This window comes from Plecotus auritus (assembly GCF_963455305.1).
Source record: "Plecotus auritus genome assembly, chromosome: 4".
Classification (NCBI taxonomy): domain Eukaryota; kingdom Metazoa; phylum Chordata; class Mammalia; order Chiroptera; family Vespertilionidae; genus Plecotus; species Plecotus auritus.
The window spans coordinates 89,854,120-89,879,714 of record NC_137775.1 but is presented as its reverse complement, the minus strand read 5'-3'; the positions used below and the strand labels follow the sequence as shown (position 1 = coordinate 89,879,714).

Sequence of the window (25,595 nt, the reverse complement as noted above, 5' to 3'; positions counted from 1 at the left end):
CGGAGCTCGGGGCGGGCTCGGATCGTGGGTCGCAGCCCCTCTCCCACCCGGCGGCGGAGACCGGTCAGACCCGGCGCGGGCTGCGGTTTCCGGCTGCGGCTCCTATCCCGAGATGAGGCCGGGAGGGCGATCAGGGTCCTGCGGGCCCAAGGATTTCCGGCTCACCCGCTCCGCTACTCAGGACGCCCCTCCCAGGTCTCCGCAGGTGTGCGGGGAGCAGAGGCGGGGTGGGCAGGGTCTGCGCGGGTCCCCGGCCCGGAGGCAGAGGGTGCGCTTAGGTTCCTGGTGGATGGAAATCTGTGGTTTCTGGCGGAGGGCATACCTTTCTCGGACTTTGCCCCAAACACATACTGACCACGCAAGGTCAGAAACCCACCAGGGCAGAGGAAGGGGCAAAGAGCTGAGGAATTAAGCTAAAAGGGCAAGGCCAGGCCCCTGTCCACTCTCAAAGAAGGTGAGGTGAGTCTGACCCTGAGGGGGTCAGATCCTGTCTTTATTTTAAATGTTGATGTTTTGTTCATGGATATTTTTCATTAACTATGATTTTTTAAAAGTATTTCATTAAAATATTATTCATCTTGATTCCTGAATTTTTGGCAGCACCCTCCCCCCCCACCTTTAAATTTTGCATCTCAGGCAAGTACCTCCCTGGCCTTGCCCTAGTCCCAGCCCAGCCATGGAGATGCAATCACAAACACAACTGAGAACGCACACAGTCATGAGGCATGTGCTGGTGACAGAACACTGGGCCCAGCCAGCACATTTCCAGCAAACAAGGCTGGAGGGAGGCCGCCTGGGGTGAGGCAGGCTTGTATGGAGTCTGGGACAAGCCACAATTTCAAATGGGGCCCCACCCCACTTCTATGCCAGGGACCTGAGGGAGCCCAGGAAGGGGGGCTAAGACTTGAAATACTCCAGGCACAGGCTAGGAGAGTTGGGCTCTGAGGCTGTCCAGCAGAGGGCCTTGGCATCCAGCAATCATCTCTGCCCAGAGAAGTGGCTCTGGAAGGCTACTGGTGCTGGCAGGGGGCCCAGGCAGGGCGAGTGCCAGATGGGCTTCTGTCCAGCAATAACAGCTCTGGCTGTTGCCATCTAGGGAACAGGCCAGGCTTGGGCAGGGGTGGAGGGAGGAACCAGCCCTCCCCCATCTGGCCTAGAACCCTCACCACTTCCCTCCAATTTCTTTCCAACTCCAGCCCCTTTGCACACAACTGCAGCCATTGGCCACCAGCCTAGCCATGCTTGGTGGATCTGTCTGACCACTAAGGCCTGCCACCCCCACAGGTCCAAAGCTGATCAACAGAGGTGGGGAAAGAGACAGGGGCCAAGAAAGAGGGGAGAGGAGGGCCCGGAGAGGAAGAGAGAGAGACTGGACAAACACAGGGTAGGAATGGGGCGGGGGGGGTGGGGGGGGTCGGTCCCCATTAAGCCATAGTGCAGTGCCTAGAAAAATACCACCAATACTCCGCTTCCTGCCCTCTGTTTGGCTAAGACTGGGGGATGATGGTGTGTCATGTCTCTGTGGGACAAGCAGCTCGAAGGCTGGGAACACCCTTCTGGAGTAGCTTGGGGAGTGTCCACTGATCCTTGAGTGGCAAAGCTACTCCTCCCCTGGGGCCCAGTCCGATCTGGGGAGAGGGTGTGACTCTCCTATCCCTAAGATATTCGTACTCCTAATTGTTTTTTGTTTTTTTTAAATATATTTTATTGATATTTTACAGAGAGGAAGGGAGAGGGATAGAGAGCTAGAAACATCGATGAGAGAGAAACATCGATCAGCTGCCTCCTGCACACCTCCCACTGGGGATGTGCCCACAACCAAGGCACATGCCCTTGACCGGAATCAAACCCGGGACCCTTCAGTCCGCAGGCCGACGCTCTATCCACTGAGCCAAACCGGTCTTGGCCGTACTCCTAATTGTTAATTAGTGTCTGTGGCTTCTCCAGGAGACAGGCCTCTTGGGCCGAGGGGGCAAGGTTGGGGACTGCATTGGATTTTCTCTCTTCAGCACCTCTCTGCCTTTGGACTGTCCTCCAGCACTGAGAGCTGCTGTAGGGGCAGTGAGTCCCCTTCTCCCCAATTTACTAACCTGCAAAAATGGAGGGGATCCCCTCCCCCTCCCTTGGAGGTACTAGGACTGACCACTCCTCAGCATGTCCACCCCTTCTTCCTCCAATGGTGGAGGATGTGGGGCTCAGCAAGCTTCCGCCCCTGCCTCTGTCAGGAAATAGGTTTCACTCAGGATGTAAGGCTGCTCCCGGCTTTTTCTCTTCCCATCCCCAGCTGTGCCTCTGTCTTTCCAAAGATCTGAATTTAGAAAGGGTGAATCATGAGGGGGCCACAGGGCTGTGCCTCCACCCATCACCCCACACACAGAGCCACACATCCCTCTCCGAGTCATAGCTGTGGGCCATGGCGTGTTTGTGTGGATGTGTGGTCTGTGTGTGTTAGAGGGGGAAAACCCACCACGCAGGTCCCTGATTATACCGATGTTGTCGGAGGGATCCCAGGGCTCAGTGGGGTCGAGGGCGGAAGAGCAAAGATCAGGACAGGTGTGAAAGGAAGAAAGGCAGTGAAGAGGAGGGGTCGCTGGAAAGGAAAAGGGTGCAGCGTGGACGAAAGTGGAGTGGGAGGGGCTTGGGGAGTGATAAGGGAACTGCCAGGCGCACTCTGAGAGAGTGTGGAGCTGGGGGCGCCCGGGCCTGTCTGGCAGGTTTGTCGGTGGGAGAGCCCTGAGAGGAGTGGTGTAGGATTTGTGTAGCCCCAGCACCGAGGAGATAGGGGAACCCCTGTGGGGCTGTACCCTCCAACGCCGCGAGCTCCTTGATGGGCAGACTTTGGTGCAGCCGGGCCCAGAGAGGTCCTAGCCCCAGAAATAAGGCGAGGTGTGGGTCAGCGGCCCTGGGGGCGAAGGTCTCGGGTTGGGGGCCCGTTCGGATCGGGAACCTCTGAGGGTTTGGCGGGGGCAGTCCGGGGAGAGGCCTCGCGGAGGCGGGAGGCGGGGAGTGCTGGAAGGGAGCGGGGAAGGGGGGCGGAGGGGCGGGCGGGGCGGGGGCGCGCCCGGGGCGGGCCCAGCGGAAGGCGGGTTTGAATGCGCAGCGGCGGGCGCGGGAAGCGGCGATAGAGCGCGCGGATCTCTGCGCGGGAGGACTCCTTAACTGCAGGTGCTGCCTGGGGCTGCGGGCTGGAGCCGGGGGCCGGGGGCCGGGGGCCGGGAACTGGGGGGCCGGGCCCGGCGGAGCGGAACACACCGCTGTCCGCCTGCCACGAGGGCAGGTAGGCGGGGGCTGGCAGCTCCACGGCCAGCAGCGGGGATGGCCCCAGGCGCACAGTGTGTCGAGTCTCGCAGCACGTGGCGAGCAAGAGGGGTGCCGGAGGGAAGGAAAAGGGTGCAGCGTGGCGGAAAGTGGCGTGGGAGAGGGACCCGAGCAGGGCGGGGTGACCTGGCTCCTGGGCCTAAAGCCGGCGGTCGCGGAGCTGACCTCCGCAAAGGGCGGGCGGGCCGATGGGTCATCTCGGTTAATCTGGTGGGTAGAAGGGGGCGCCGGGCCGCTAGCTACGCCGGGTGAGGAGAGTGGGGCTGAGGGCGCGCGGAACAGAGGCCCTGTCTCTTTAACCACCGCCTCTCACTGACCGAGTCGTGTCCCTAGCCTCCCCTTGCGGGATGCGTCCTCATTTACTCCCAGAGAGAGGACCCTTCCTTCATCGGGGAAAAGACAAGGACACACACCCTCCAGGCTTTCTTCCCAGGGGAGAGCTGGTCCCATCCTGCCCCTCACCCCTCTTGGGCGGCCCCTCTGCCCATTTCTCTGGTAGCCTTTAGACCCTCCTGCCGGCGTGGAGCTCTCTATGCCAGCATGTGGGCGTCATGGGAGAGGGGTGCCATACACTTGACACTCGTGTCAGGCTGGAGGTGACCTTGGCCGCCACCTTATTTCCCCCCTTGTTTGGATAGAGCATCCCCACCTCCCGGTATACAGGGCTAGCTGGGAAGCAGGCTTTATACCTACACACACACACACACACACACACACACACACACACACACACACACATACACACACACACACACACACACGAAGCCTAGAATAAGCTGCACCTTGAGTTTGAATTCCAGCTCGCCCCTTCACTTGCTCTGTGACTGTAGGCAGGAGACTCAACCCCTCTGAACATTAGCTGCCCCGCTCTGTTCAAAGGACACCATTTAGAACTAGCTATGGTGGTTATAAGGGAAAGGGGAGCTATCTGCAGGCTGGCCCCATATGGGATCCTGGCGAGTGGAGAATTTGACCACCACAGAGGTGTGTCTAGAAGCTGGGGTGCATGAGAGGTGCTGGAAACCTGAGTTTGGCGGCTGCTGTCAGGGCCCCATGGGGGCAGGCCAAGGCATGGCTGGAGGTACACCAGATGCTCTGAGCTGGTATCACATCCCTGTTTGCTGCTGGGCAAAGGCAGACAAGAATAAAACACCTGGGCCGGCCTGCTGAGAGTCAGGATGTGGGCAGGGGGAGGGGCTGCCCCTGGAGTTGAATTGTACCTGGGAGTGGGGTGGGTTTACTGAGAACAGAAAGCAGGGGTGTAGCTGAGGGAGAAGGCAGAAATTAATACTCCTCTGAGCCTAAGGCCAATTTCACTAAGGAAACCAGGCTCTGGCCTGGTTTGAAACTGCACTGCCAGGAATCTTACCTGAGGGTGTGGAGAGGAGCACCGGGTATGCTGAGGTGAAAGGCTAGGGTTTCCCCTCCCTGGTCCCTAATAGAAAACTTGAGTCCTGAGCCTTCTCTGTCCATTCCCTCCTCCCCCCTCTTGCCCTCATCCCTCCAGAAACTGTACAAAGTTGTTCACCACTCTACCCCCAGTGCCTAGAACAGTGCCTGGCTAGCCTGCAAAGGTCCTTGGTAAATATTTGTTGAAAGGGTGAACGGAAAAAGCCCTCTGCCTCCAGATGGAGATGTGCGGGTCTGCTCCTCCCCTCCCTGTCCTACGACCCAGGTGCGGGTGACTTACTGGGATGGGTAGGAAAGCCCATGGAGAGTATGGGGTCCCTGAAGGGGTCTGTCTTGGGCTGAGACCTAGAGCACTGGCTGTACCTATGAGTGGACCCACTCCCTCAGCTCCCCTGCTGAGACTGTTGGGTCTGTTATCTCCCCAGCTGCAGGGTGGCTTTTTATCTCCCTGGTTGAGGGTATGTGTGAGGCTTCTCAGAATGGGGCAGCTTCCTCCCACAGCAAGGCCAGGGGGGGTTCTCTCCCCATATGCCCTGTGCCACTGTCTTCATTCTGGACCCTTACCCAGGAGGAGCCCATGGACAAGGCCTGCCTGAGCACGAGCTAGGACCACCTCCCAGGGACTGCCCAGCCTCCGCGGCTCTGTCCCTTCTGCTGGCAAGCCTGGGCGACTGGTGAGTGCAGGCCCAGGCAGGCGATGAGGGAAGCCAGTCCTCCTGGCTCCAAAGCAAGGTCCTCACTTGGGGGGGTGCACCAGCACATTTTATCTGCTGGTGCCAAAGAGGGCCTAGCTAAGGAAATAACACAAGGGGGGAGCAGGAGAGGGACACTGAGGGGGCGGGTAGGAGCTTTGGGACTATGCAGTTAGTCAGGCCTGTGCCCCCACCCCCCAATCTTCCCTGCAAGTTTGCTTTGAGAAAGGGGAAGAGTGTAAGGGCCTGGGAGTGAGAGAGGAACCAGCGGGGGATGGGGTGTCTCGGCCCAAGACTGGGGGTCAGGGGAGGGGTCAAGCTAGGTTGTGGAAAAGGCTGTGTCCTACACCCATCGGAAAGTGTTTTCCTGGAAAACTGACCAGGAACTAGGAAGTCCCTGGGCAGTGGCTGGAAAGGAAGGTTCAGGTGCCACCAGCAGAGAGGCTGGAGTCCGGGGCACCTCCAGGAGGGGACGGTTCTCCAGAGCCACCCTAGCCATGAGTCCAGGGCTCCCAGGGAGGCTGGGAGGGCAGGCCTCTGTCTGGGCCCCAGCATCATCCCTGTGGCTGCTGCTCTTGCAGATGTTATTTGGTGCCCCTCTACCCCTCTCCACTCTGTCTCCTTTCTGTTTCCCTCCTCCTGTCCCTCCTTCCATTGTCGTCACTGTCCCTGACCCCTCTCATCCTCTTCCCTGCCTTTGCCTGTCTTTTCCCTCCCTCTCAATCAGACGTCCTCCTCCTTCCCTCCTGCTCTCCACCCTCCGGTTTGCCAGCTTACAAACGGCTTTGCTGCTGGGTAAAAATAGCAGTGACAGTGGCCAGGCCAGGCCTGCTGCCAGGTAGAGCCTGAGCAGGCAGGGGGGCCCAACGGGACTGGCCAGAGGGGTCAGGCTGAGCAGTCCTCAGAGGCAGGGCCAGGAGGGGTCCTGCTGGGATCCTGGTTTTCAAGCTCTGTCTGCCCTGCCCCCTCCAACACCCCAAGAGTCTGAAGAGGCCTGTGGGGAAACAGGACGGAGACAAGGCCTCACACTGCTTCTGCCCCAAGCAAGCCTCAGAGGGAGAGAGCAGTCAGCCAGGCAAAACCAAGACCGTGGTCACCATGACAACCAGTCACCAGCCTCAGGACAGGTACAGGGAGACCTGGGCTGGGGACCCAGGGGTGTGGAAATGGGTCTCTAGGGGGCTGGGTGGCGTGTCCTTTGGAATTTGGAGTTGTCACTGCTGACTGGCCTTCCAGCCAGATAGCTATGAGTCAGGTCTGTATCAGGGGTGGGGGCCATGTATGCCCTGGCTGGGTACTGACAGGGGTGTCTGTGGGGAGGGTCAGGGTGGGTGAGTGACAGCTCCGCCCTGGCCTGTCAGTTTTTCCACTGTTGCTCTCTAGCCAGCCAGCAGTTTCCGGCCCCGCCACCACCATGGGGAGACATTTGGCAGCACCCCTCATTCCAGAGCACATCTGGCAGAACTGCCCCTCCCTCAGGGTTGCTTCTATCTCACATGACCTTGGCGCACTCGGTCCTTTCTCTGACCTTCCTCTCACTTCTGCACCTCTGGAGCCTGTGACTCCCTCCAGTTAGACCTGCACGTGTGATCGTGCGTATGTGTTTTGGGGGAAGAGGCTGTCGCTTGGTTCAACTTCTCCAAGGAGTCTGGGACCCAAGAAGGTTGATGAAGTCATGCCTCAGGCCCAAAGCTCTTCACCTCTCCCTCCCGTTCTGTCTCCCTCCTGTGCCAAAAGCCACAGAACTAGACTATTTCTGGCTGTGGGTCCTTGGGCACTTATCCCCCTGGGACCATTTCCCACCTGTAAAATAGAGGTGAGGTTCTTCGGATGGGCGAGAACTCAAGGAGACAGTAAGTATAGGCCCCAGGTTGCTGCCCTCCCTCTTCCCTACTCCAGGCTGCTTGCCTGCCCCTTCCCAGCCTCACCACTCCCATCTCTGTCACCTGTTGCACTCATCCTGCCCCCTCTCCAACCTTTTCCTGTGTGACCCTGACTGGGAGTTTCTCTCTTCATTTTGGGTCTCTGAACCAAGCCCTTAGCTCTCTATTTCAAGGGTAGAAGAGGGAGTTGGGGAGTGCAGTTGTAATGACTCAGACCTGCCCAGTTGGGGCGGTCACCCAGGCCCTCCCTGTGTGAGGCCAGGCACTGCGCTCTGGCCAGACCTGTCCTCATGGCCTTGGGCTTTGTCATTGCCATCTGTGAAGAAAGCAGCTGTTGGCTGTCGGCAGGGTATGGCAGACACATCTGAAGACCATAGTGGGAGCACCCAGGGCTGCCTGGGAGAAGCTGGCCCATCCCAGACAGACCCTGAGGTGTAGGACTTGGGGTTGACCTGGCAAAAGCAGGGGTGGCACTTATTTACACTCTGGGGCCCAGATGACGTCCAGTGGCCGGATACCTCCTGGCCTAGCCTGGATGGTGTGACCTACAAAGCCGGTTCTGTCTGGGCCTGGAAAAAACAGCTCCCTCATTTCCCAGCTGCCCTCAGGCACCTTGCCTGCCCCACTAGGTCCAGAACAGTCTGGGAGTTTCTTGACCTCAGAATTCTCTTTGGGGAGCCGCATGGTCCCTGGCCAGGCTGCATCATCACTTCCAGCCAGCCCTGCGGGCGGGGGCGGGAGACACTTGCTGTTTGCTTCTCACCCCCAGCCCATAGAGCAGGATTTCCAAAACTACCTCCAGATGTGTGGATCACACTGGTTCCCAAGCCTGCAGGGTCCCCTGAGTCTTCGGGGGCTGAGAACCACCGTCCTGTGGCCATGTCCTTCAGCCTTGTGTCCCTCCTCCTCCTCCTCCTCTGGACACAGCTGGGCCCTATTCCCTATGCCAGGACACCTCCCCCTCCACATACAAGTAGGAGGACACATGCACTTGGACACAAACACAGATGCCCTGTGCCCTGGGATGGCTGCAGAGACTGAAGGCAGGAGGGACGGGCTTCCCTGAGTTTGATCTGGGGAGGGAATGGGATGGTGGGTCACTTGGCTCCTCTTTCCTCTCCCATCCCCAGGTACAAAGCCGTCTGGCTTGTCTTCTTCATGCTGGGTCTGGGGACCCTGCTCCCCTGGAATTTTTTCATGACAGCCACTATGGTGAGACTGGGGGACTGGGCTCCAGGGGGCATGTCCACTGGACAGGTAGGACCTGGATCTGTACTCGTGGGCACAGGGAGAGAGGTTCTAACACTCCTCCCTGCACCTCCACAGTATTTCACAAACCGCCTGAGTCAGTCCCAGAATGTGTCCTTGGGCACTGCTGACCTGAGCAGGGACATCCAGGTCTCAACCACCCCCGCAGTACCCTCTCAGGATCGGAGTTATCTGAGTTCCATCTTCAACAATGTCATGACCTTGTGTGCCATGCTACCCCTGCTCATCTTTACCTGCCTCAACTCCTTCTTGCATCAGAGGTGAGCGCCCAGGCCCAGCCTGCCTCCTGGCTGCCTCCTGAGCACCCTGGGCTGAGCCCCTGCCTTCACCACGCCTCTCCGCCACCTCGGCCTCTCCCACAGGATCCCCCAGTCCGTTCGGATCCTGGGCAGCCTGGTGGCCATCCTGCTGGTGTTCCTGGTCACTGCTATCCTGGTGAGGGTGCACCTGGACGCCCTGCCCTTCTTCATCATCACCATGATCAAGATCATGCTCATTAATTGTAAGCGGGGCTGGGAGGGGACCTGGGGCAGAGATCTTCCCACATCTCCCACCCTTCCTTCAGACCCACAGTCGGCAGAGAAGAGCTCATTCCAACCCCCAGAGGAATGGATGCCGTGGGCAGTGAAGGCTCAGACGCCTGAGCAGCAGGGACAGGCCTTTGAGTGAGGGGCGGAGAGAAGGGCCACTGGGCAGCAAGACCCACTGGCAGTAAAGCAGGAGTTACAGGAACCTGTTTTCCCATGAGCCCCAACAGCCCCCTGTGGAAGCGAGTCCCACTCTGCCCGCACCCCTGCTGATGCCCACCCTGTTCCCCCAGCATTCGGTGCCATCCTGCAGGGCAGCCTGTTTGGTCTGGCTGGCCTCCTGCCTGCCCACTACACGGCCCCCATCATGAGTGGCCAGGGCCTGGCAGGCATCTTCGCCTCAGTGGCCATGATCTGCGCCATCGCCAGTAAGTCTTGCTGTCTGTCTTATCTGCCCGTCTGTTTTTTGCGTGGAGAAGGCGGTGGACCCTGTCTCACTACTGACACCCTCCACCCCAGGTGGCTCAGAGCTGTCAGAAAGTGCCTTCGGCTATTTTATCACAGCCTGTGGGGTCATCATTTTGACCATCATTTGTTACCTGGGACTGCCCCGGCTGGTGAGCGAAAGGAGAAAGTGGGGGTTTGGGGTCTGGGGACCCCAGGGCTCTGGACCACGGGTGTTCTGAGGCTGACACCTGGGAGAGGCAGAGATTCTGGAGATCCCGTTTCTGAGTCCACCTTTGTCTTCCTCACTTGATAGGAATTCTACCGCTACTACCAGCAGCTCAAGCTCGAAGGGCCTGGAGAGCAGGAGACCAAGCTGGACCTCATTAGGAAAGGTCTGAATAGCCTGAGGAAGCTGGGATGGAGGGTGGCCTCCTGGCAGGGGCAGCTGAGCACAGAGGGCAGGAATGGGTGCACTGTATTTACTGGCAGAGATGAGGCAGAGGCCAGAGGGACCAGGGGTGGGGGGAGGGGACACTGGGAAATAAGAGCTGTGAAAACTAAAATAGGGGGAGGTCCTGAGTGGGAAGCAATTTCAGATTCTGGGACAAGGTGTAGCATGAGTTGAGGCTCCTGGGAGAGGTCGGGACACAGGGACTGGCACTGTGAGGATTTCGAGGAGGTCTGTGCTAGGTGTTAGGGTGCCCTGTGCACTGTGAAAGGAGGTGTCCACCCCCACCTAATCCCAGCCCTTTTGGGGAATGTTTATGTCATTTCCTGTTGCTCTGTCTTTCCTACAATTTGGAAATCCTTCCACAACCTGTCACCCCCAGGAGAGGAGTCAAGAGCAGGCAAAGAGGAGTTTGGAGTTTCAGCCCCCAATTCTCAGCCCAACAACAAAAGCCCCTCAGTCCGGGCCATCCTCAAAAATGTGCGTGCCCTCTACCCCTCACCCTTTCTCTCCTCACTCCCCACCCACCCACCTACCCCCCCCCCCACACACACACACACAGTCCATCCCATCCCTTTCTGGCCACTCTCCTAGATTCCTGTGTGTGTGTGTGTGTGTGTGTGTGTGTGTGTGTGTGTGTGTGTGTGTGTGTGTTTCTGTAATGCACGGCTGCCATGAAGACTGGACCTGGGGCCCTTTCCTCCAGATTTTAGTCCCAGCTCTCTCCGTCTGCTTCATCTTCACGGTCACCATTGGGCTGTTTCCTGTTGTTACCTCTGATGTCAAGTCCAGCATTGCAGGCAATAGCGCCTGGGGTGAGGACACCATGGGCTCCCAGGATGGGGAATGGATGGGCTCTAGCAGGACTGGGAGTGGGGAAAAGAGACCTGGGCTGCCATCTCCCCAGCTAGTCTCTCCTGGTCCACTTGCCCTTCCCTGTGGACACTCAGGCCCAGGGAGGGTCAAGGTTGCTAAGTCTGCCTCCAGACCTAATCATCATCCCCTAATGTATTCCTCCTTTCCCAGGACACTATTTCATTCCTGTGTCCTGTTTCTTGACTTTCAATGTCTTCGACTGGCTGGGCCGGAGCCTCACAACCATAACCATGTGGGTAAGTGGAAGCAGAGGGCACCAAGCCCCGGTGAGAGGGAAGAGCCCACCCTGAGCCTCATAAAGGGCACCAAGAAAGTATGGTGACAAGGGAACCAGGCTTTTAAAAAACAAGACATTCTGTATAGTGAGGTGTACAAGTCTTCAGTGTACAGCTTAATGTCTGTATATAATCACCTCCCAGGTCAAGATGGAGAACATTCCCAGCATTCCAGAAGGCTCCACTCTGCCCCCTCCCCATCAGTACCCATAAGGATAACCTGGCTTTGAGGTTTCAGTGCAGATCCCGAGGGGCCCCTATGGAGCCCTAGGGGCCTGGGTGTGCCTGGGAGCCGGCCTGTCTGAGGCACTGCCTGGTCCCCACAGCCTGGGAAGGACAGCCGCTGGCTGCCAAGCCTGGTGCTGGCCCGGCTGGTGTTCGTGCCCCTGCTGCTGCTGTGCAACGTCCATCCCCGCCAATACCTGGCTGTGATCTTTAAGCACGACGCGTGGTTCATCTTCTTCATGGCCGCCTTCGCCTTCTCCAATGGCTACCTCGCCAGTCTCTGCATGTGCTTTGGGCCCAAGTGAGTGTCGGGCAGGGCCTAACGCTCCAATGGGGGATACTCAACAGAGGGGGGAAAGGGCAAGGGAGACTCCTTTATCCTGGTGCTTAAGGATTCCAGGCTGAGGAGCCAAGCAGGGCGGGGCACCTGGTCCTGGTCAGGAGTGCAGGGTTGGGATATCCAGGCTCACTTAGGTGGAGCTGGGGAGGGGACTCTCAGGTAAGGAGGAAGACAGCTCCCAGGACATGTTCCCCCAAGAGGGAAAAGCCAGATTGGGGTTGGTCAGCAGAACTGGGTGCTCAGGCGAGTCTCCCCACCCTGATGCTCTGAGGGGCTGGAGTAGGGGCCATCCTAAGGTAGCCTTGCCTCCCTCCTTTAGGAAAGTGGAGCCGGCTGAGGCTGAGACAGCTGGAGCCATCATGGCCTTCTTTCTGTCTCTGGGCCTGGCACTAGGGGCTGTCTTTGCCTTCCTGTTCCGGGCAATTGTGTGACCCCGGATGGACAGAGGACTGCACTGGCCGCCTGCTCTTGCCCCTTCCTTGTCCTTCAGGGATGGGCACGGGTGAGCTGGAGGTCTTCTCTTCTAGCTGAATTCTGCTTTCTCATGGCCTGTGATGGGCCCGGTGTCCAGGCCCAAGGAGGGAGCCTCTGGGTGGACAGTTGGACAGAGGGACATTGTGGGCATGCAGGTCAGAGTCGAGGGAGGGGACACAGTCCCTGCATATGCTCAAATCCCCCCCACATCCGGCTCTGATTCCCACTTGAGCAGAGAGAAGAGACTCCTAGTCTCAGAGTGTGTGTGTCTATGTGTCTGTATGTTTGTCTGTCTGTACCAGGGGTGGCTAGGGGCCAGGACTATCTGTTCTAAGGTCCAGTCTGATAATGCACCCCTCCCTTCTCCCTGCACCTCCTCCCCCAACCTCCCTGTCCCTCCCCTGCTCCCCCTGCCTTGAGTCTAACTATCATGTATCCTGTACAGTTGCTATTTTACTGCCTTTTTTTATACTCAACAGAAACCAGGTGCCTTCAGAGGCTCTCTGATTAAATAAATCTTTTTTTTTCCCCATGGCTCTGTGCCCTGGAGAGGGTAGAGGGATGGCAGCCTGCGTCTGTGGGGATGAGCATGAGCCAGCTGGATCTTGGCCAACACCAGGCCTGGCCCAAGGTTGGGGGTGGGGGTAGGGTTAGTCCTCTTAACCTCAGAGGGGCAGCAGTGTCCCCTGCTGGGGCCACAGAGGAGGGAGAGGCCTGGAGCCAGGACACCCACACTGTTGGTTGAGACCAAGAAAGGTCATTTTTCTTTGCTGCTTCATTCCTTCTTCCATAAGACTGGGGATGGAGACAGCACCCACCTTTTTTGTTATCTTCACTATCACCCCCTCCACTCTGTCCTCACTGCTCAATCCCGGGAATGAGTTCTGCAGAACTGGCCAGCTGCCCCCACCCGGCTCCTGCTTGTGCTCCCACACCTCCCAGCAAGAACAGGCTGCGCCTGAGGGTTCTCCCCTGCCTGGCACTCTGCCCTGACGTCAAAGCTCAGACTTCCTGAGGAACAAGGGGCCTATGTGTCCTTTCACTGAAGCGGAGCCCTCCCCTTCTCTTTTCAAACTCTGGCCTAAGGAGGGGTGGGATGGTGTGGGACCATGAGAATGTCCCAGTGGAGGGGGCCATACCACTGGGCCCCCCTTCTCAAAAATGACTCTTCCTGACAAAGTGAGGCCAGAGCTCTGGCCACTGTGGACCCTCCTTCCCCACCTCACTGGCCCTGGTCCTCAGCACATGTCTCAGACTTCCCAGAAGGGCAGGAGGTTTTCCTGCACAGCCCAGCCTGCTCACTCATCCCTGACCAGCAGGTGCTACAGAGTTGGCACCTCTGCCAGGGCTTCATTTCTAATTGAATTGAAGGCTTCAGGCCTCATTAAAGAGCAATTACGTATATTATTGTAGGGGGCACTGGAGTTCATGTACTCCATGTGAAACCAGGGAGCATATCTGAGGTTGGTGGAAAACAAGGCATTTCTTTCCTATCAGGTTCAAAAGTGAGGAGTTCCCCAAGGACTCCCCAATCTTTGCAATGCCCTTTGGCAACGATGAGATAAACCTGCGCTCTTCTCACCCTCCCTCTCCCCCCGATTTCCCCATGTACCCAAACCTGAGAGTCCCGCTGGGCTCCTTCCTCAGCACCAACAGCCCTTCAGGGGCGCTGTTTGTTCCCTGGGTCCCTTCACCACCTCATGCCTGGCCTTTCAGGACTCCTGCCCAGGTCTCCCACACGTGGCCACAGGATAATCTGAAAACAAGTTTCGTTATATGCTGGTCCCTCTCCCTGGAAGAGTGCCAAGCATTTCCAGATCTTCCACCAGCAACAGCCAGATTATGTCATTCCTTCCCCCTCTGCACCTCAGGACTGTTGTAATTTTGCGACATATCTTAAAATAATTTTTTTTTTTAATTTCAGGGAGGAAGGGAGAGATAGAAACATCAATGATGAGAGAGAATCATTGATCGGCTGCCTCCTGCACACCCCACACTAGGGATCGAGCCCACAACCCAGGCATGTGCCCCCGACTGGAATTGAACCTGGGACCCTTCAGTCCGCAGGCCAACTCTCTGTCCACTGAGCCAAACCAGCCAGGGTGCAACATATCTTTTATCATGTTCTTATCTTATCCTGCTACCAGACCATCATGTTTTTCAGGTTAGAGTCCTCTATTAAAGTGCAGTACCTGCCCTAACTGGTTTGGCTCAGTGGGTAGAGCGTCGGCCTGCAGACTGAAAGGTCCCGGGTTCGATTCCGGTCAAGGGCGTGTGCCTTGGTTGCGGGCGCATCCCCAGTGGGAGGTGTGCAGGAGGCAGCTGATCGATGTTTCTCTCCCATCGATGTTTCTGACTCTATCCCTCTCCCTTCCTCTCTGTAAAAAATCAATAAAATATATTAAAAAAAAAAAAAGAAAAAAGTGCAGTACCTGGCTCCCAGAGGTATTCAAAAATGTTTGCTGCGTGCATCTGCTTGTTCCTCTCACGCAGTCTCCACACACCTGACTCCAGCTCGGGGCAGTGCTTATTTCACTGCCTGTGCCCATGGGGTAGAGATGGGTGTTAAGTAGGCTCCTCAAGCCCAGCCGTGGTTTGAAGGAGGAAAAGACTTTTAGGTGAGTCGTTTTCCTCTTCAGGTGCTTACGTTGATGTTGATGAAAATTACTATAATATTTTTCCAAAAAATACTGGCTCAGACTCCTCCCAAGAGGGCAGGAGGTTTTCTAATGCAAATGACAAGAAGTTTGCATTGTCACTCATTTCCATTCTCCTGACCTCGGTGTTTTCACCTGAAAAACAGTGGGACAGGAATTAGAAAAAGCAACTCCTAGGTCTCCTGCCTGCTCAACTGCAGTGATGGCTCCTACCACAAGTGGGTGCTCTGCACACAACACTGGGATTAAAAACATTTTTTAAATTTAATTTTATTATCTTTGTTGTTAGAAAGTATTACAGATTTCCCTCCCCTCTTCCCCGCTCCTGTCCCACCTGTGGGACTTTATTGGGCCTCATCACTTTCCTCCTCGAATTTTGCTTCCTGTGAGGTGGGGAGGTCCGAGCGCGAGAATCTACCAGGTATTCCTGATTGTGCCACGACTTGTGCTGGTCCTCACCTTCTAGGTGGCATTTCTGCCAGAGGTATCAGTCTGTATTCAGCTGCTGTCCTCCCTGGGGTGGCTGCCATTCCAACACAGAAATTTCCCTCTAGTTTAATCTTACATGGTGAATTGGGGAAGGAGGGGGGCTTTAAACTTTAAAAAAGCCAGGATTCCCAGTAAAATGAGCAGTCAGCCTCAGGTATAACTGAAGAATGTATCTGTGTATCTATTCTTTGAAGTGAATATGGAAAGAGGATGGTGAAGGCAGTATAATGGGGGGGGGGGGGCTTGATAGGAAAACAATTACTGGGAACAAATTATTAGAATGTTAAACTATGATAGTGATCCAAAATGGATGTAAGTAGAGAAATGCAGTCACTTTAAAGAGAGCCCTGCTCTCTGGCCAGCAGGCCCTGCCTGAAAGAAACATTTCGAGACAGAGAGGGGAGGTCAGCCAGACAGCAGATCTGACAGGGAGGCCGGGCTGGCAGTGAGGCCCGTCTGGTTCCTAAGGCAAGTTGGCAGCAAGTGTGGTGACAGGCACCTCAGACAGGCAGAGCTCCCGCCCCCATCAGTGGCCTGTGTCCTAGCTGGGCTCTATCTCCACCTGACCTGGCTTACTACGTGGGTCCCCTCTGAGAGGATGTGCTCACTCAGAGCCCTCTGAAGCCTTGGCAGTCCTGGTGCCCCCTGTCCATGAGCCAGTTGGCATTCTGGCTCCAGACTGCAGGGCGAGTGCTAAATGAGTCAGCAGGACCCCACGAATGTGGAGCAGCTGCCTTCTCCCAGACCTTTCTATGGGGTGGTGGGGTGGTTCGGCTTCCAAGCCTAGGGCTGCCAGGTACCAGCTGTGGAACCCTGGACAAATCACTTATCCTCTGTGATCCAGCTCCTTGTTCTCAAAAGGGGGTGACAGGCCCCTGCCCCCACCACCTCCCGTGTGGCTCTGGTTTAGCGTGGATCCATGAACCAGCAGTTCACCAGTTTGATTCCAGGTCAGGGCACATGCCGAGTTTGTGGGCTTGATCTCCAGTAGGAGGCAGCAAGATCGATGTTTCTACCCCTCTCCCTTCCTCCCTAAAATCAACATAAAAACATTTAAGACGGGGCGACGTACCTGTGGACTTGCTAGGGGAATTAAGGGAGTCTGTGCGGGAGAGCCTGGACACAGCGAGGGCCCTAGAGACGCGTGGCGCCAAGTGCTAGGATGAGCCTCAGCGTGGGGCGCTCCCGCCGCCCACCTAAGCGGCTCCCTGCTCCTCCCCAACCCGCACCTCCAGCTCCAGGAAGCTTCCAGAACCAGGCCTCGTTTCCCCTACCGCAGCCATTCCCAGTTCGAATCCAGGTCTGGCGTGGGACAGCAGGGCCGGAGCCGGGGTCCCCCTCAGCCCCGCCCCGCGGAGAGGAGGGTGACGTCACCAGTCTTCGCGCCCCCTGGCGGGAGCTCCGTCGTCCCCCGCGCTGCCCTCCGCATCTGACCCCTAGCCAAGGAGACCAGACGGTCATCAGGCCCACTCCATTCACTGTCCCTTAAGTCTGAGTGACCTTGAACCAGGCACATACACTCATCTGTAAAGCAGGGGTAGTCAGTCACACTTCCTCTCTGGTTGAGAAACGCCTTTCATATAATAACTATTACTTTCACCTATCACTCTGCTGTCTTTTTTTTTCTGCTTTTATTTTTTTTCTTTATTGATTACGGTATTACATATGTGTCCTTATCGCCCCATTGCCCCCCCAACCCACCCACCCCCCCCCCCGCTCACTGCCTTAATCATACCTTATCTCCTACAATCTCAATAACCCTCTGAAATGCCAACTATTGCTATGCCCATTTTACTCCAGAAAATCGAGGCTGAATCGGTTAAAGATGGAAAATGTTTTGTAAACTGCAAAGCACCAAATAAATATGTCTCTGCCACTCTGTCTCTTAATCTCTTTCACACACACACACACACACACACACACACACACACACAGAGTTCCCAGGCAGTGGGGAGATGGAAAGACACAAGGCCTCATGTGATCCTGCGGCCTGCAAAGTAGGCTTGCTGCACCTTCCCCCTGCCTCCAAAACCTTCCAGAGTCATCGTCTCTTTTCACATCCCCAGGGATCCCAAGCGTCCTAGAACCCTGAACTCCCATGTCATCCTTCCCAGGTGCAACCAGCAAAGTCCTTCCTGACACCTAACCTCAGTCCCTCCCAGTAGCACTGCTAGATCCTTATCTGGGTACAGGTGGCCCGGCAGGCACTGGGCCAGTGAATGACCCAGAAATCCTGTCAGTTTAGACCTGCACATGGAGGGGTGACTTGTGTGGTGCTGAACAGGTGGCAGATAGAGCAGGTAAGTAGGTCAGGGTTGTTTGTGGTACCTCCTGCACCTTCCCCTGCCTAGAATCTGCTTTGGGCTGAACCGATTTGGGGTTAAGTTTTACTTTCTTCATCAAAGGGGGCCTGGAACACTGAACAACACCCACCCAAGACAAAAAAGGACCCTGGTGAGCATGATGGCAGGAAGAGGACACACATTTTGGGGCTGGGCTGACAAGGGCAGGACTGAGTCACACTCCTTAGGCCACTGATACTACACCCTTGAAAAGTCAAGACACAGTCATATGTGTATTAATAGAGCAAACCAAAGATACTCGACTTACAATTCCAGAATGGTTTAGATCACAATTTCTAGCCTCACCACGCTTCCTTGAGAGCCCATGACTTTAGCCATCAGCCTCTGCCTCCTGGACTTCTCTCCTTGGTGCCCCACAATGTGCCCAAAATCAGACTTCCTGACCCCTCCAACCTAGAGTGGCACCCCTTTCCTCTTCTCAGCCCCCACATTCTATCATTCTATCCCAGAAAAGGTGTATACCACCCCTCCTCCCCCACCCTGTCCAATCTCCCCCACTTCAGACTCTCCTTTCTCCAAGCTATGTCCCATGGAGTCTCTAAGTGTTTTTTTGTTTGTTTGTTTGTTTTGAACAGCACAATTATCTGGTTTGACTTAATAGATTTAACATATTTAGACCATTACCCAATAAAATAACATATGTTGTTCTCAAGCATGCATGGGGCATTTATAAATATTTTCCACATTCTGCTTACAAAAGCAGTCTCAAACACAAAAGAGCCAGTTTTATGCACCCCACATTGTATGTCTACAACACAATTAAAGAATAATATTAAAAAATTTGAAAATTCTCAGTCTGAGAAGCAGTGGGAGGCCTCTGCCCAGGTTGAGTCTCTATACTCCCTCCAAGACCTCTAAGCTTTAGCTAGATCAGGGGTCTGTAAAAGTGTAAAACACTTTCAAGTGATCAAGAATATACCATAAGAGAGTTAGAAAATTCTTAAAACTGAATTATAATAAAAACATTATAAGTTGAAACTCGTGGGATATAGCTAAAATAGTCATTGAGAAATTTGCAGCCTTAATTCCTTATATTGGAAAAAAGGGAAAGGCTGAGTATGCTAAATATTAAAATTAAGAAAATAGAAAAAGAACAGGCTGACCCAAAGAAAGTAGAAATAAAAGGGCAGAAATTTTAAAAATAAAAAAGTAAATAAGAATGTAAATTTCCGATCTGAAACAAGATGGCGGCATAGGTAAACACCTAAACTGCTGCCTCGCACAACAATTTCAAAACTACAACTAAAAGACAAAACGTCTATCACCCAGAACCACGGGAAAGCTGGCTGAGTGGAAGTTCTACAACTAGAAGGAAAGAGAAAAGAGTATTGAGATGTGCACAAGCGCTGAAAAGCTGAGGTACGGTGGCGCGTGAATTGGGCTGGCAGCGGGCGACTGGGTGCGCTGCTTTTTTCAACCCGAAGGGAGACAAGCTCCCAATTACTCCATACTCCAGTTTCTGGGGAGACGCTGGGGACCCAAACTCCTCCGGGGAGAAGCTGGACTGTCTGCCAACGGTCGGAAAGTGAGGGTGGCTTTCTTGCAGAGGTGCGCGCAGCAATCATTGTTTACTGCGCTGGGGTGCAGGACACAGGGACTTGGAAACACAGAGACGCAGAGACGGCTGACTGGCAGCCATCGCTCTTTGCCACGCCCTAGCCTACTGACTCCCTGAGACCCTGCCCCGCACAATCTACAAACCCACCCAAGCTCCACTCAGCGGCTTTTGCATATAAATGGCCTGCCCTACCTCAGCTTAACCTAACAAACTGCAGCTCTGGTCAGACAGCTCCAAAACCTCCAAACCCCAAGCAAAGAGGAGAAAACTGTAGTTCTCACTGTAGCTCCTGCTGGGTGGCCTCAGACAGTAGCTGGACCTGCACCCCATTGAAGATCCAGAAGCTAGTGTATCTAGTGGTCAGTGTGAGACGACACCAGATTTCAACTACTCACATCCATAAGTGACACATTCAAGAGGCAGACTCAGTGAGCACAAAAGCCCCACTGAAGAAAGTCCTGCCCCATAAGCGTGTCTCCAGCACAGCAGTTCTTCCATTATAGACACAGCGAGTCCTCACAGCCAATTGGCCTGGAGGTCAATTCCTCCCAGTGTACCAACAGCAATCAAGGCTTAACTACACCAAGACTTTGCACTCAGCCCACAATGGGTACACCAAGAGTGTCCACCTCAGGTGATAGGCTGAACCATTGGTCACCTACCACAGAAAACCACTCCAGCAACACAGGGAAGCAGCAAAATGCAGAGACAAAGAAACATGTCACGAATGAAAGAAATGGAGGAAAGCAAACTACTGGACATAGAGTTCAAAACCACATTTATAAGGTTACTCAAGAATCTTCTAAAAACCATGGAGAAACTTGATGAGACCTCCGAGGAGCTTAGTGAGACCTTCAAGGACCTTAATGAGAATGCCAAAAAAATGGAAAAGGACCAGTCAGAAATTAAGCATACAATGTCTGAAATAAAGAATATATAGAAATTCAACTGTAGATCAAAGGACCCCAAGAATCAAACCAAAGATCTGAAATATGAGGAAACAAAAAACACCCAACCAGAAAAACAAAAAGAAAAAAGAATCTAAAAGTATGAAGATAGTGTAAGGAGCCTCTGGGACAACCTCAAGAGTACCAACATCTGAATTATTGGGGTGCCAGAAGAAGAGAGAGAGCAAAATATTGAAAACCTATTAGAAGAAATAATGACAGAAAACTTTCCCTACCTGGTGAAAGAAATAGACTTACAAGTCCAAGAAGTGCAGAGAACCCCAAACAAGAGGAATCCAAAGAGGACCACACCAAGACACATCATAATTAAAATGCCAAGGGCAAAAGACAAAGAGAGAATCTTGAAAGCAGCAAGAGAAAAATGGTTAGTTACCTATAAGGGAGTACCCATATGACTGTCAGCTGATTTCTCAACAGAAACTATGCATGCCAGAGGGAGTGGCAAGAAATATTCAAAGTGATGAACAGCAAGAACCTACAACCAAGATTACTCTACCCAGCAAAACTATCATTCAGAATTGAAGGTCGGATAAAGAGCTTCACAGATAAGAAAAAGCTAAAGGAGTTCATCACCACCAAACCAGGATTATATGAAATGCTGAAGGGTATTTTTTAAGAAGAGGAAGAAGAAGAAAAAGGTAAAGATAAAAATTATGAACAACAAAATGACAACAAATACATAACTACCAACAAGTGAATCTAAAAATCAAGTGAATAAAAAATCTGATGAACAGAATGGACTGATGAATATAATAGAATCAGGGACATAGAAAGGGAGTGGACTGACAATTCTCAGAGGGAAGGGGGTGTGAGGTGTGCGGGAAGAGATTGGACAAAAATCTTACACCTATGGATGAAGACAGTGGCGGGGGGTAAGGGCATGGGGTGGGGTGGAGAATCAGGTGGAGGGGAGCTATGCGGGGACAAAAAAAGGAATACCTGTAATAATCTGAACAATAAAGATTTTTTTTTTAAAAAAAAAAGCATGTAAATTTCCAGACAAGAAGAAGCTAAAGGAGTTCATTACCACCAAACCAGTATTATAAAAAATCTTAAAAGGACTTTAAGAAGAAGGGGAGCCCAACTGGAGTGGCTCAGTTGGTTGAGTGTCACCCTGTGCACCAAAAGGTTGCCAGTTTGATTCCGGTCAGGGCATATACCTGGGTTACGGGTTCGACCCCCCAGTCAGGGCACATACAGAAGGCAACCAATTGATGTTTCTCTCTCACAGTGATATTTCTCTCACCCTCTCTCCTTTCCTCTTTCTAAGCATGTCCTTGGGTGATGATTTAAATAAATATATAAATAAAATAAAGTCTTAATTTTAAAAAAAGAAGGGGAAAAAAGGAGTTTAAAATATGAATAATAAAATGGCAATAACTAAATATCGATAATTGCTCTAAATGTAAATGGATTAAATGCTCCAACGAAAAGGTGGCTGAATGGATAAGAAAATAAGACCCTTACATATGCTATCTACAAGAGACTCACCTCAGACCAAAAGACACACACAGACTAAAAGTAAAGTGATGGAAAAAGTTATTTCATAAAAATGGAAATAAAAAAACTAGGATATTAACACTTATATCAGACAGAATAGATTTTCAAGAGACAAGGACCCAGCAATTCCACTTCTGGGTATTTATCTGAAGAAGCCCAAAACACCAATTTAAAAAGCCATAGGCATCCCTACATTCATTGCAGCATTGTTTATAATAGCCAAGAAATGGAAGCAACGTCAGTGTCCATTGATATGACAAATGGATAAAGAAGAGATGGTATGTATATACAATGGAATATTACTCAGCCATAAATAAGAATGAAATCTTGCCATCTGTGACAACATGGATGGACCTAGAGGGTATTGTGCTAAGTGAAATAAGTCAGAGAAAGACAACATGATTTCACCTATATGTGGAATTAAAAAACAACACACTAAACAAACAAAACAGAAACAAACTCATTGATACAAAGAACATTTTGATGGTTGCCAGATGGAAGGGGGGCTGAGGGGATGAGTGAAAAGGGGGAAGGGATTGAGATGTGCAAATTACCATTATAAAAAATAGCCACGGGGATGTAAAGTTCAGCATAGGGAATACAGTCAGTAATATTGTAATAAGTATGTATGGTGTGAGATGGGTACTGTATTCATCGGGTCATCACTTTGTAGTTTATATAAATGTATAACCAGGATACTGCAGTTGTTTTCTATCCATTCCGCTGTTAGTGGATATTTGGGTTGTTTCCAGTTTTGGGCTATTACAAATTAAGCTGCTATGAATAAAAACATATGTATATATATATAATCACTATGTTGTACTGAAACTAATATAATATTGTATGTCAACTGTCATTGAAAAATTAAAAAGTAGCCCTGGCTGAGTAGCCAGTTAGTTAGAGAATCATCCCAATATGCCAAGGTTGCAGTTCCCAGCCCCTGGCAGGGCACATACAAGAACCCACCAATGACACATAAATAAGAGGAACAACAAGTCTCTCTCTCCTTATGTCCCAGCAGAATGTAGAAGCTGAAGCAGAGAAACAGAGCCCAGGATGACCATGCTCAATTGTCCAATGCAGTGGTCGGCAAACGCATTAGTCAACAGAGCCAAATACCAACAGTACAAAGATTGAAATTTCTTTTGAGAGCCAAATTTTTCAAACTTAAACTTCTTCTAACGCCACTTCTTCAAAATAGACTCACCCAGGCCGTGGTATTTTGTGGAAGAGCCACACTCAAGGGGCCAAAGAGCCGCATGTGGCTCGCAAGCCACAGTTTGCCAACCACTGGTCTAATGTATCTGAACGTCAACTCTATTTATTGGCTTGTGAGAATGTCAGTTCAGGTATTCCCTGTGAAATTCAGAGATTTATGCCCCGTGGAACTGGGAAGGACCAGAACTGAAACATCTGGCAGGAGCTGAGCATGGGAGGCTGCTTGTTCCAGAAGTTAAGGATCCAGAGCTACTTCCCACGATTATATTATTCTTGAGGTCCCAATGCCCCTGGATGCTTTGTTCATGCATTGCCCCTTATCAAAGTGCCCCTCAGTGGCCTCGCTGGCCAGCCCCTGAAAGGCATTAGTGCTACCCAACTACAGCTCCCAGTCGAACAGCAGCAAGAGGCCTCTGCTTAGGCTGAGTCTCTGTGCTCCCTCCAAGACCTTACCTAGCTTCAGCTAGATCAGGGGTCTGCAAACCTTTTCTGAAAAAGGTAAAAGTAAATATTTATATTTATAATAATAATAATTATTATTATATTTAATTCAGAGAGGAAGGGAGAGGGAGAGAGAAATAGAAACATCAATGATGAGAATCATCGATTGGCTGCCTCCTAATGGGGATAGAGCCCGCAACCCGGGCATGTGCCCTTGACCGGAATCAAACCTGGGACCTTTCAGTCCACAGGCCGACGCTCTATCCACTGAGCCAAACCAGACACAGCAAGAGTAAATATTTTAGACTTTGTAAGTTGTATTATCTCTGTCTCAGCTACCAACCATACCATTACAGCATGAAAGCAGTCAAAGACAACATGTAAACAAGTGAGTTCAAGTGTGGCTGTTTCAGTAAAACTTCATGGACACAAATTCAAAGTTGATACTTTTCACATGCCAAAATATCTTTAAAAAAATATTTTCCCCAACCATTAAAAAATGTAGAAAGTATTCTTACCCACAGGCCATACAAAAACAAGCAACAGGCCTATCAGCTGCAGGCGACAGCTTGTCTTAGTTCATCTGGCTGCCCTCCAATAGTGAAAGGTTGGGCTGGGTCTTTGAGGCCAGGAATAATGGGTATCTTGGGAACATCAAGCATTGCAAGTGCTACTGAGGATAGGGTTCAGGAGATCTGGGGGTTTTAAGCCGTCTTTAATAACCTTCAGTGGCTTCTCTCACTCCAAGTTAGGGTCAGAACCTCTTAGCCTGGCATCTGTGGCCCTCTGTGACTTGACCCCTGCCTGCAGGGCCACTTTCAGCTCCTCCTGTCTGCCCCCAGGGGTCCTGTGCCTCACCATGCTTTCCTCTCTCCTGGGAGTAGACCTATGCTGTGGCCTGGCTAACCATAGCCCTAAGCCTGCTCCTCCCTTAGGCTGAGCTGGGAGTCTCCTATCTTCTCCCACGCTGCTATGATTCACCCTCAGCCTGCAACAGCCCCCATGGGCTGAGGACTCTCTGTCCTTATGCATCGCTGCACCCCCAGGCTCATAGTGGGGGCTTAGTGAGTGTCAGTGAGTGGGAGAAGTCATCTCAGAAGGCTTCCAGAGAAGGCAGAATTTCTGTGCTGGTGCAAGATTTAAGATTTTCCCATTAGGAAATCCCTGAGGAGTCCCTGGTCCTGACACTGATCCATGGGACTGATTCCTGCTCTGCTTTGGACTTGGGTCATGAGAGGGCAAACAGCATTCCCACTACATTTCTGGAGCAGGGAGTAAGGGAGTTAGTGGAGCAAAGGCTCTAAGCTGACCCACCCTGGAGCATTTCTTTCCCAGTCCATAAAATGTGCAGACGTACTTTGACCTCTTCACAGGACTCTGAGATACTGTGAAGGCTCTTTGTGAACTAGGGGAAGATTTTTTTAAAATATATTTTTATTTCAGCAAGGAAGGGAAAGGAAGAGTGAGATAGAAACATCAGTGATGAGAGAGAATCATTGATTGGCTGCCTCCTGCACGCCCTCTACTGGGGATCGAGCCCACAACCCAGGCATGTGCCCTTGACTGGAATCGAACCTGGAACCCTTCAGTCTTCAGGCCAACACTCTATCCACTGAGCCAAACCAGCTAGATCAAGGGGCAGATTTTTAATTAGCTAGGCCCTTCTGCCCAGAGGGAGAGAGGGTGTGTTGAGGGATGATGCTCCTAGTTTGAGATTTCCATCAGAAACAGAACATCTTGGCCCTAGCCGGTTTGGCTCAGTAGAGAGCGTCGGCCTGCCAACTGAAGGTCCCAGGTTTGATTCCGGACAAGGGCACATGTCCAGGTTGCTGGCTTGAGCCCCAGTAGGGGGCGTGCAGGAGGCAGCCAACCAATGATTCTCTCATCATTGATGTTTCTATCTCTCTCCCCCTCTCTCTTCCCCTCTGAAATCAATAAAGAAAATATTACAAACAAAACAAAAACTTTTGTTAAAAAAAAGAAGCAGAGCATCGTGGGGCCTTCCTGGCAGCAGCACCATGCCCCTTCCCACACTCATTGACATCTCTCAACCTCAGGCTGCTCACAGGCCATAATGAAGTAGATGGGTAAGGAGAGATGAAATTGGGGTGGTGGTGGCAGGAGTGATGAGGTCTGAAGTGTGGGGCAAGGAAAGCAAGGGTCCTTTGTTCTTTAGAATGCAACACATGAACACAGAAAACATGAAGAAAGGAAGAT

General features: G+C 52.6%; 1 protein-coding gene across 6 annotated transcripts; it reads left to right on the top strand.

Moving 5' to 3' along the window:
• The first annotated feature begins 1,280 nt into the window (after positions 1–1,280).
• SLC29A1 (solute carrier family 29 member 1 (Augustine blood group)) lies at positions 1,281–12,739 on the top strand. Of its 6 annotated transcripts, XM_080666567.1 has the most exons (15): positions 3,093–3,165; positions 4,826–4,899; positions 5,297–5,402; positions 6,402–6,547; positions 8,434–8,515; positions 8,630–8,832; positions 8,935–9,074; positions 9,393–9,527; positions 9,619–9,716; positions 9,860–9,938; positions 10,377–10,474; positions 10,701–10,809; positions 11,021–11,106; positions 11,472–11,671; positions 12,030–12,718. In XM_080666567.1, exons 4-15 carry the CDS (start codon positions 6,519–6,521, stop codon positions 12,139–12,141), a joined length of 1,371 nt encoding a protein of 456 aa, XP_080522693.1. In that variant the 5' UTR covers positions 3,093–3,165; positions 4,826–4,899; positions 5,297–5,402; positions 6,402–6,518; the 3' UTR covers positions 12,142–12,718. The 6 variants fall into 6 exon arrangements, with proteins under 6 accessions (XP_080522694.1, XP_080522692.1, XP_080522691.1 ...); XM_080666568.1 differs by lacking the exons at positions 3,093–3,165; positions 4,826–4,899 and adding an exon at positions 1,281–1,384; XM_080666566.1 differs by lacking the exons at positions 3,093–3,165; positions 4,826–4,899 and adding an exon at positions 2,669–2,714.
• Positions 12,740–25,595: the final 12,856 nt, after the last annotated feature.

Coding starts and splice junctions, on each gene's coding strand:
- SLC29A1 (XM_080666564.1), top strand. CDS start 6,519: ATGACAACCAGTCACCAGCCTCAGGACAG. Junction 9,528..9,618: donor CATGATCTGCGCCATCGCCA/GTAAGTCTTGCT, acceptor CCTCCACCCCAG/GTGGCTCAGAGCTGTCAGAA. Junction 9,939..10,376: donor GCTGGACCTCATTAGGAAAG/GTCTGAATAGCC, acceptor TGTCACCCCCAG/GAGAGGAGTCAAGAGCAGGC.